General features: G+C 41.4%; 1 protein-coding gene across 1 annotated transcript in view; it reads right to left on the bottom strand.

Moving 5' to 3' along the window:
* SCIN (scinderin) overlaps positions 1 to 12,076 on the bottom strand; it is a 112,549-nt gene that overhangs the window by 32,733 nt on the left and 67,740 nt on the right. Inside the window, exons 6-9 of the mRNA XM_077268085.1 lie at positions 8,321 to 8,453; positions 6,489 to 6,577; positions 1,367 to 1,582; positions 384 to 505 (exon numbers count right to left, since the gene is read on the bottom strand). Of these exons, the coding sequence (XP_077124200.1) occupies positions 384 to 505; positions 1,367 to 1,582; positions 6,489 to 6,577; positions 8,321 to 8,453 (560 nt within the window). The remainder of the gene's footprint in view (positions 1 to 383; positions 506 to 1,366; positions 1,583 to 6,488; positions 6,578 to 8,320; positions 8,454 to 12,076) is intronic.

Below are 12,076 nucleotides of genomic sequence, written 5' to 3' on the forward strand. Positions count from 1 at the left end.
TCCTCATTTTTTGCCCTAGTCCACCAGGGAATACAGTATTATAAACCCCTCTACTGCCCTAGACCATCAGGACTATGGACATTAAAGGGGTTATCAAGCATTGGGCGATGCATCTTAAATCCAAGGGGGGTGGATTCTCAGCATCCCCTCTTTAAAAAGACAGTGACACTCGTATGAGCGCTGCACCATCGGCTTGCGGACTGGTCCGTACTCGCCGGCGACATACTTTTTGTAGTATTGCAGCATCTTACTGCTAAGAAAAGTACCGCACAGGTCAGAGGTCGGACCCCCGCTGATCTTAAAGCATCACTTTATAAGACGAGAACATCCCTTTAATGCTGGTTAATCCGCCGTACATTACCCTAAGAGACACCTCAGCTCACCAGGTGTATATGATCTGTCCTTTGGGGTAAGTGTAGAGAATAATGTAACAGTCTCCTCCAAAAAACTGTCCATATGTCCCGGGGTCTACAGGGACTCGTCCGCTGCTCTCAACGCGCCAAATCTAAGGAAAGCAGAGAAAAAAAAAGATCTGAGGTCACTAATAACAGGGAGGTAGTGCAGAATTCAGAATGCAGCTCTGGATGTGACTGGAGAATAAGAGAGGAAGAGGGTTCGAACTCTAGCGCCCCCTTTTGGAAGTAGCAATCCTAAAAGACATTATCGACCCTTTAGCGAGCCTGGTCACATGACTAAGGATAAAAGCCAAACCAGACCCTCAATTTGCAGACACGTGTTTTTGGGTGTTGCCCCTCATCAGTGCAAAGTATGAGATCTGATTTGGCTTGGTGAGAGGCTTAAGAATGAGATCTAAGGGGTAACATTTCTCCTTGTGGAAAGTGACAAGCCAGGCCTGGCATTTCAGAGTGAAGAGACTTAAATGCCATGCTTGTTAGTCTGGTAAATTAAATATGCAAATTGTCTCTTCAGAGAGGAAGAGGGTTAGAACTCTAGCGCCCCCTATTGGAAGTAGCAATCCTAAAAGTCATTATCGACCCTTTAACGAGCCTGGTCACATGACTTAGGATGAAAACCAAACCAGAGTCTCGGTTTGCAGACATGTGTTTCAGGGTGTTGCCCCTCATCAGTGCAAAGTATGAGATCTGATTTGGCTTGGTGAGATGCTAAGACTGGGATCTAAGGGTAACGTTTCTCCTTGTGGAGAGAGACAAGCCAGGCCTGGCAGGTCAGAGTGAGGAGACTTAAATGCCATGGATGCTCCTCTGGGAAACTAAATATGCAAATTGTCTCTTCAGAGAGAAAGAGGACTAGAACTCCAGTGCCACAATAGGTAGAGCTAGAGTCCAAGTCCTCTCCATCTCTGAAGGGGAAATCTGCATATGAATCATCAGAGACCCAGTCTAACCTCGACTTTTCCAGATCCGTCATCCACCATATTGTGCTGGGCGGCCATTTCTGGGCATTCGTGAAGTTTGGAGGCATCAAAGTCGACCTGCTGAATTTGAGCGATTCGTTCTGTGACGTAAACCTTCCCGAAGCCGTCGCTCTGGTCACGATCCTTCCAATCTCGGAAGAACTGTTTAAAAATGGGAGTCTCCCCTCCTTCCGGAATCACTTGGATCTAGAAGAAATGACGAGAGGCTTGTGATCTACTGAGGGAGGTGCGGATTATCAGAAAGCTGCAGAGACTCTCTGGGAGCTGAGATCTGGGGTGCTGTATGTTGCGGGACCAGAGAGCGGCTTCACCTCTACTTTCCTTCTCGACTCCCAACAGTTACATTTTTTGTTGAACAATCCAAAAAGGGCACAATGTACGTGCATACACCCAGGGGCATCTCTGTGAGCATCTCCAGCCAGAGCGAAGAAGGGGTTAAAGTCTCCCACAAAATTGGATTCCAGTCTGTCAATTGCAATGTTCTGTCCATATGAATGGAAGGTGGGCAGCTCAGGGCCCCTGAAGGAGCCAAAATAGAGCCAATCAGGGAAACGTGATCAGTCCATATATTACATGCCATGCAGTGCTGCCCGGCGATACCAGGTGGTCTGCTAGGGTTTACAGACCGGGAGAGTTACATTTCGTGACATTGATGATGATGGCTGCACATTTAATAGACTCAGAGGCTACAACTCCTGACCTGTTATTTACTTGGAGCGGCACCGTCATCAATTTAGTAAATTAGGAATAATCTGCACATCTCTGCTTCTATGTGAAGGAATAAATGGGATCCTAAGAGAAAAACCGTAAGAAGAGTACAAATCCTATATACAATACCGTAACCTCGCCATACAGAGCCTTGTGAAAGTATTCGGCCCCCTGGAACATTTCACCCTTTTCCCACATATCAGGCTTCAAACATAAAGATACCAAATGTAAATTTTTGGTGAAGAATCAACAACAAGTGGAACACAATTGTGAAGTTGATCGAAATTTATTGGTTATTTGAAATTTTTGTGGAAAATCAAACACTGAAAAGTGGGGCGTGCAATATTATTCGGCTCCCTGTAACTTAATACTTTGTTGCTCCACCTTTTACTGCGATTACAAGTCGCTTGGGGTTTGTCTCTATCAGTTTTGTACATCGAGAGACTGAAATTCTCGCCCATTCTTCCTTGGCAAACAGCTCGAGCTCAGTGAGGTTTGATGGAGATCGTTTGTGAACAGCAGTTTTCAGCTCTTTCCACAGATTCTCCATTGGATTGAGGTCTGGACTATGACTTGGCCATTCTAACACCTGGATACGTTTATTTGTGAACCATTCCATTGTAGATTTTGATTTATGTTTGGGATCATTGTCTTGTTGGAAGACAAATCTCCGTCCCAGTCTCAGGTCTTTTGCAGACTCCAACAGGTTATCTTCAAGAATGGTCCTGTATTTGGCTCCATCCATCTTCCCATCAATTTTAACCATCTTCCCTGTCCCTGCTGAAGAAAAGCAGGCCCAAACCATGATGCTGCCACCACCATGTTTGACAGTGGGGATGGTGTGTTCAGGGTGATGAGCTGTGTTATCTGTGTACATATCGTTTGGTATTGTTGCCAAAAAGTTTGATTTTGGTTTCATCTGACCAGAGCACCTTCTTCCACATGTTTGGTGTCTCCCAGGTGGCTTGTTGCAAACTTTAAACGACACTTTTTATGGATATCTTTGAGAAATGGCTTTCTTCTTGCCACTCTTCCATAAAGGCCAGATTTGTGCAGTGTACGACTGATTGTTGTCCTTTGGACAGACTGCCCCACCTCAGCTGTAGATCTCTGCAGTTCATCCAGAGTGATCATGGGCCTCTTGGCTGCATCTCTGATCAGTCTTCTCCTTGTTTGAGATGAAAGTTTAGAGGGACGGCCGGGTCTTGGTAGATCTGCAGTGGTATGATACTCCTCCCATTTAAATATGATCGCTTGCACAGTGCTCCTTGGGATGTTTAAAGTCTTGGAAATCATTTTGTATCCAAATCCGGCTTTAAACTTCTCCACAACAGTATCACGGACCTGCCTGTTGTGTTCCTTGGTCTTCATGATGCTCTCTGTGCTTCACACAGAACCCTGAGACTATCACAGAGCAGGTACATTTATACGGAGACTTGATTACACACAGGTGGATTATATTTATCATCATTAGGCATTTAGGACAACATTGGATCATTCAGAGATCCACAATGAACTTCTGCACTGAAAGTAAAGGGGCCGAATAATATTGCACGCCCCACTTTTCGGTTTTTCAATTTCCACAAAAATTTAAAATAACCAATAAATTTCGTTCAACTTCACAATTGTGTTCCACTTGTTGTTGATTCTTCACCAAAAATTTACATTTGGTATCTTTATCTTTGAAGAATGATATGTGGGAAAAGGTTGAAAAGTTCCAGGGGGCCAAATACTTTCGCAAGGCACTGTAGGTACTAAATAGTTCTGCTCTCCCTGTAAATGATGTAGGTACAGACAGTACTACCTCCCTGACTCTCCTTGTAAATGATGTAGGTACAGACAGTACTGCCTCCCTGTCTCTCCCTGTATATGATGTAGGTACAGACAATACTGCCTCCCTGACTCTCCTTGTAAATGATGTAGGTACAGACAGTACTGCCTCCCTGACTCTCCTTGTAAATGATGTAGGTACAGACAGTACTGCCTCCCTGACTCTCCTTGTAAATGATGTAGGTACAGACAGTACTGCCTCCCTGACTCTCCTTGTAAATGATGTAGGTACAGACAGTACTGCCTCCCTGACTCTCCATGTAAATGATGTAGGTACAGACAGTACTACCTCCCTGACTCTCCCTGTAAATGATGTAGGTACAGACAGTACTACCTCCCTGACTCTCCCTGTAAATGATGTAGGTACAGACAGTACTGCCTCCCTGACTCTCCATGTAAATGATGTAGGTACAGATGATACTGCCTCCCTGACTCTCCATGTAAATGATGTAGGTACAGACAGTACTACCTCCCTGACTCTCCATGTAAATGATGTAGGTACAGACAGTACTGCCTCCCTGACTCTCCTTGTAAATGATGTAGGTACAGACAGTACTACCGCCCTGACTCTCCTTGTAAATGATGTCAGTACAGACAGTATTACCTCCCTGACTCTCCCTGTAAATGATGTAGGTACAGACAGTACTGCCTCCCTGACTCTCCATGTAAATGATGTAGGTACAGAAGATACTGCCTCCCTGACTCTCCTTGTAAATGATGTCAGTACAGACAGTATTACCTCCCTGACTCTCCCTGTAAATGATGTAGGTACAGACAGTACTACCTCCCTGACTCTCCCTGTAAATGATGTAGGTACAGACAGTACTGCCTCCCTGACTCTCCATGTAAATGATGTAGGTACAGATGATACTGCCTCCCTGACTCTCCATGTAAATGATGTAGGTACAGACAGTACTGCCTCCCTGACTCTCCATGTAAATGATGTAGGTACAGACAGTACTGCCTCCCTGACTCTCCTTGTAAATGATGTAGGTACAGACAGTACTGCCTCCCTGACTCTCCATATAAATGATGTAGGTACAGACAGTACTGCCTCCCTGACTCTCCATGTAAATGATGTAGGTACAGATGATACTGCCTCCCTGACTCTCCATGTAAATGATGTAGGTACAGACAGTACTACCTCCCTGACTCTCCATGTAAATGATGTAGGTACAGACAGTACTGCCTCCCTGACTCTCCTTGTAAATGATGTCAGTACAGACAGTATTACCTCCCTGACTCTCCCTGTAAATGATGTAGGTACAGACAGTACTGCCTCCCTGACTCTCCATGTAAATGATGTAGGTACAGAAGATACTGCCTCCCTGACTCTCCTTGTAAATGATGTAGGTACAGACAGTACTACCTCCCTGACTCTCCCTGTAAATGATGTAGGTACAGACAGTACTACCTCCCTGACTCTCCATGTAAATGATGTAGGTACAGACAGTACTACCTCCCTGACTCTCCATATAAATGATGTAGGTACAGACAGTACTGCCTCCCTGACTCTCCTTGTAAATGATGTAGGTACAGACAGTACTACCTCCCTGACTCTCCTTGTAAATGATGTAGGTACAGACAGTACTACCTCCCTGACTCTCCCTGTAAATGATGTAGGTACAGACAGTACTACCTCCCTGACTCTCCATGTAAATGATGTAGGTACAGACAGTACTACCTCCCTGACTCTCCATGTAAATGATGTAGGTACAGACAGTACTACCTCCCTGACTCTCCATGTAAATGATGTAGGTACAGACAGTATTACCTCCCTGTCTCTCCCTGTAAATGATGTAGGTACAGATAATACTGTCTCCCTGACTCTCCTTGTAAACGATGTCAGTACAGACAGTACTGCCTCCCTGACTCTCCATATAAATGATGTAGGTACAGACAGTACTGCCTCTCTGACTCTCCTTGTAAACGATATCAGTACAGACAGTACTGCCTCCCTGACTCTCCATATAAATGATGTAGGTACAGACAGTACTGCCTCCCTGACTCTCCTTGTAAACGATATCAGTACAGACAGTACTGCCTCTCTGACTCTTGATATAAATAGTGTTGGCCAAAACAAAATGGAATACCCGTTTATGGAAGCACAATAAGTACAACTACCATCTCTTTTATATAATTACAGACTGTACTACTTCCGTATCTTGCCCCATAAATGAGATGGCACAGATAGTACTGCCTCATTCTAATGCTGGAAATAATTTAGGCACAGATAGTACTACCTTGCGGTCACAGTAAGAGCCATAAGCTGGAGACGACTTATCTGGGAGTTAGATCTGGTCGCCGTCAGCACTGGGCTGACCAAACATAGTCACCGGGGAGCAGATTAATCTGTTTCCAAACTTTTTCTCTATGTAATATGGACAACTGTGCCCAAAAGTACTGATGGGAACAATAAAAGCATCTCACGAAGGTATGACATTATCTTACCACTAGGGGGCGACATTGTATTCTTTATTTTAAATTCTGCACATCATGCGTTCTAATGAAGACAAAACCATGGAAGTAACAGGGAGTAAGAATCCAACAGTACCTGAGTATTGCGGGCGTAATTCATCTGCTGTATGAACTCCTCCGCAGTTTTCATGGCCGCTTTCCTCTCATTCACATTTGCATTCTTACCTATGTGAGAAAAATCATTAAGTGGAAAACTGAGAAATGTCAAATCTCATTTAATAAACATGAAAAGAAAAAATGTTCAAAGGATTTTTATGAGACGAGCACAATAGTTAATGAGCCTGCACGGCCCGGACAGAGGGAGAGCGGCCAATTACAGGGGAACGTCAGCTCTGACCGGACATGTGACTGACGGGTCTCTTCCTGTTACCCAGTAAACGACTGTGGCAATGTGTGATAATATAAAGATTACAGCCGAGAAAAGGAGGAAAAACTACTGTGATTATTTACATTTCGTGCCTCTGTGATCATCCCAACAAGAAATCGAGGGTCATAAAACAACTCCATAAATGGTTAAATGTAATAGATTACGGAGAAAATCATTAATATTATAGCAGTTATATTCTTGTACATAGGGGCAGTATTATAGTAGTTATATTCTTGTACATAGGGGCAGTATTATAGTAGTTATATTCTTGTACATAGGAGCAGTATTATAGTAGTTATTTTATTGTACATAGGAGCAGTATTATAGTAGTTATATTCTTGTACATAGGGGCAGTATTATAGTAGTTATATTCTTGTACATAGGGGCAGTATTATAGTAGTTATATTCTTGTACATAGGGGCAGTATTATAGTAGTTATATTCTTGTACATAGGAGCAGTATTATAGTAGTTATTTTATTGTACATAGGAGCAGTATTATAGTAGTTATATTCTTGTGCATAGGGAGCAGTATTATAGTAGTTATATTCTTGTACATAGGGGCAGTATTATAGTAGTTATATTCTTGTACATAGGGGCAGTATTATAGTAGTTATATTCTTGTACATAGGAGCAGTATTATAGTAGTTATTTTATTGTACATAGGAGCAGTATTATAGTAGTTATATTCTTGTACATAGGGGCAGTATTATAGTAGTTATATTCTTGTACATAGGGGCAGTATTATAGTAGTTATATTCTTGTACATAGGGGCAGTATTATAGTAGTTATATTCTTGTACATAGGAGCAGTATTATAGTAGTTATTTTATTGTACATAGGAGCAGTATTATAGTAGTTATATTCTTGTACATAGGGGCAGTATTATAGTAGTTATATTCTTGTACATAGGGACAGTATTATAATAGTTATATTCTTGTACATAGGAGCAGTATTATAGTAGTTATATTCCTGTACATAGGAGCAGTATTATAGTAGTTATATTCTGGTACATAGGAGCAGTATTATAGTAGTTATATTCTTGTACATAGGGGCAGTATTATAGTAGTTATATTCTTGTATATAGGAGCAGTATTATAGTAGTTATATTCTTGTACATAGGAGCAGTATTATAATAGTTATATTCTTGTACATAGGAGCAGTATTATAGTAGTTATATTTATTTATATATGATGCAATATTATTGCATTTTCTTCCATTTTGACAATCTGGCATTCAGAACATAACGTTTGGCTTTGCTTTCTCACTAATAAATGACTTTTATTTGCTGTAATCTTTTTTTTATTAAAGTCTGGATGAAGCCCCTGTAGATTTCTATCTCCCCGGTAATCTCGGCCACGCTGATGGCTCTGAATGTCGCTTTGTGTGAGGACTTTATGATGTCACTCTGGTTATGATTGAGGTGTTTGTTGTGATCACATAGTATTATGGCCGTATGGCGCTGGATTCAACAGTAAAGCTGAAAACTTGATGATTTGATCACGACCCAAAACGCGTCTTGTAGAATAAACAGGAAGCCTGACCTTTCCACACAAAGATCTTTTTGTCCGCGGAGTGGTCCAGGATGAAGCATTCCTCGGAGATCAGCATGGCTTGGGAGAAGGGGTTTTCTTCTGCAACCACAGAGACTTTCATGGACCCGCTGGCATCAGACACCTACAATAGGAAGAAGAGAAGGATTTAAAGGGCCAGCTCAGAGAATAATAAATGCATCCTTTTTGCAGGAATGACAAGGCTCCTGGTTTCCTGCCCCTTTAAATAGTTGGACAGCACCGCCAGGAAAAGGTTATTTGAGAATACAATGTTTCTTTCCATGCGCTACTACGAAAACCATGAAAAATCTGTCCCACATGATGTCCTGATTAATCTGGGTCTGTGAATATAAAGCAAGGAACATAGTGGGATCAGATGTCGACAGGGAAGGATCCGCTCCCCCTTCTGCTAAAAAAAATCCCCAATAAATTCCTGTCCTTTTCGGGTGGGGCGCTTGTACAATATCTAGTAATGGTGGACGGACATCAGGTCCGCACCCCTTCTCATCCCCCATAGAAGTGATAGATACTTTAATAGGTTTATTACAATGTATCAACTCCAGAAGACACATTGTAACAAATCCCCAGCCATAGTGTTAAGTCTGCACTGATTTTTAATAACCTACGGTTCACTGACAACAAGCAGAGATCTTGACAATGACAATGATAAGAAGTAACATTTATTACAAAGTTGCAGAACTTTTCTTCAACTATTAGACTTGACGTCTCCATTAAGAATGACCTATTCCACAGTATTTCTTCCCCCTGCGGGGTCATATTATATATATACAGTTGTGCGAAAAAGTGTTTGCCCCCTTCCTGATTTCCGATTTTTAAATGTTTCCGATCACCAAACAAATGTAGATATTAGATAAAGTAATCACAAAATGTAGTTAATAAATGAAGGTCTTTATTATTAAGGGAAAAAGGAATCCTACAGGGCCCTGTGTGAAAAAGTGATTGTCCTCCTAAACCTAATAACTGGTTGGGCCGCCCTTAGCAGCAATAACTGCAAGCAAACGTTTGCGATAACTGGCAAAGAGTCTTTTACAATGCTCTGGAGGAATTTTGGCCACTCACTTGGAGGTTTCCGAGCATGAACCGCCTTTTTTAAGGTCATGTCACAGCATCTCAATCAGATCAGGACTTTGACTAGGCCACTCCAAAGTCTTAATTTTGTTTTTCTTACGCCATTCAGAGGTGAACTTGCTGGTGTGTTCTGGATCATTGTCCAGCTGCATAACACAAGTGCACTGAGTCGTCGCTGCGCTCTTGGAGTCATTTTGGTCAGCCGGCCACTACTGGGAAGGTTCACCACTGTTCCATGTTTTCGCTATTTGTGGATTCGCTGGAGTCCCGAAGCTTTAGAAATGGAATTATAACCTTTTCCAGACTGATAGATCTCAATTACTTTGTTTCTCATTTGTTCCAGAATTTCTTTGGATCACGGCATGATGTCTAGCTATTGAGGAGCTTTTAGTCTACTTCAATTGGTCAGGCAGGTCCTATTTAAGTGATTTCTTGATTGAGAACAGGTGTGGCAGTATTCAGGCCTGTATGTGGCTAGGGAATGTGACTCAGCTTCTGAAAAATGTGATAAACCACAGTTAATTTATGTTTTAAAGTGGGAATGGGGGCAATCACTTTTTCATACAGGGACCTGTAGTTTTGGATTTTTTTTTCCCTTAATAATAAAGACCTTCATTTAAAAACTGCATTTTGTGATTACTTGTGTTATCTTTGTCTAATATTTACATTTGTTTGGTGATCTGAGACATTGTGAGTGAGACAAACATGCAAAAGAATAGGAAATCAGGAAGGGGGCAAACACTTTTTCACACAACTGTATATACAGCGCTCCGGGTGTTTACTCAGATCTTTCCTCTGCAAGAAATAAACATGTAACACGATTGACATGACGAGGGCGCCGCTCCAGGAAACATCTCCGCTCCTGGGGGAGAAGTCTCCATACACTGACAGACAGCAGTCAGCCCTATGGAGGCTTCTGAAAATGTTTTGTTAGCTTTTATCTTGAGTTTTATATAAATTAATTTTTTTTTTCTACGGGGTGAATATCGTTTCTGCTTTTTTTTTTTTATTGATTTTTGGCTTTTTTTTGTACATTCATTTAAAATATATAAAACGCCAATGGTTTTTTGAAGTGTTAGTGCTGACAAAACGTTGAAAACAGCGTCCATTGCAAAGTACTGAGCACCTTTAGGCTATGTTCACACAGCGTCCTTTAACCTCAGGTGACCCCGCAAGCTGAAGACACTGTAAACTTTGCTGTTTTTGTTTCTTCCTGCCACGTCGGACTTTTTTATTTTCCTTTTGTGTCATTTTTTTCATTAGTTTCCTGAGCATTTTTTGGCATTTTTTTTTTTTCATTTTCCTGGTCTTCCCCCCCCCCCCCCCCCACTCCATTGAATAATGAAGAAACTGTAGTGTTTAACAATGGCAAAATTACAAAAACTGCTGGACATCTTCCAAGCTTTCCCATAGCTTGCATTGCAAATTACAGGACACATTCCAAGCAAAAATCACCAGTAGAATGATCAGGTCACTTCTTAGAACCTATCTATCTATCTATCTATCTATCTATCTATCTATCTATCTATCTATCTATTTATCTTATATCTATCTATCTATCTATCTATCTATCTATCTATCTATCTATCTATCATGTATCTATTTATCTTATATCTATCTATCTATCTATCTATCTATCTATCTATCTATCTATCTATCTATCTATCTATCATGTATCTATTTATCTTATATCTATCTATCTATCTATCTATCTATCTATCTATCTATCTATCTATCTATCTATCATTAAAGATAAAAAACAATCCAAGATGTAAAAAATCCCAAAGAGCATGACTTTCTTTTTGTTTCTAAGCGATGGTGTGTGCATCCAGTACAGGGTATAGCACTGAGTCCACTTAGGAATTACTGCTGAGCTCGTTGCAGGGGCAACAAATGGTCCACAATTAGAGCATGCAGACCCCCTCCCCTGCATTCTTTTGTTGGTATGGCTCGGACCCTCCGCACCCCCTTCTGTCGCTGGCATGGGATATTGTAACATGTTTTAGAACAAAAGCTTTGCCGTTGCCATGTGCTATTATTTAGGGCTAATGAATTGGGGGGGTTTCCAGTCCATGAAGCAATTTCAGTTTTATAGAAGATTTCTTCTAAAGTAACATAGAAGAAATACAGAATTCTGGGTAATTTCTACTTCTAATTTTACACATTCCGCAGTAAAGAACATTGGTCATCAAGATACGTTGCCCCTTAACTTGCATCTACAAAATGCCCATATAAGGGAGACTTTCTCCTGCCCCTGAGTATTCTTGGCACCTCTGATTGGTTAAAGATTTCATAATTTGCATAATAATTGTATATGTTAGAGATTATCTTGACACACACACTTCTTCCTTCTGGGGAACCGCAAACCTTCTAGAAACCCCACCAAGAAACATTAACGACCTCAGTTATTAAAGGTGGCAGATTGCCCAATTGTACCTAAGTATTACAGATGTAGGTCGCGCCCCTAGTCATCAATCAATCCTACCAGATGAAACTGAAATTGTGGTGTAGGTAGCAGTGGTAAAGCTATCGGTACCGCACTGCCCCACCACTAGGGGAGCTGGCAATGTTTGACATTACTCTGGTGCCACAGTGCATATAAACTCCCAAAACTTCCACCAATGTTACATTATAACATGTCACCAAGAATAATATAAC

Source organism: Ranitomeya variabilis, chromosome 6, assembly GCF_051348905.1.
Source record: "Ranitomeya variabilis isolate aRanVar5 chromosome 6, aRanVar5.hap1, whole genome shotgun sequence".
NCBI classification, from domain to species: domain Eukaryota; kingdom Metazoa; phylum Chordata; class Amphibia; order Anura; family Dendrobatidae; genus Ranitomeya; species Ranitomeya variabilis.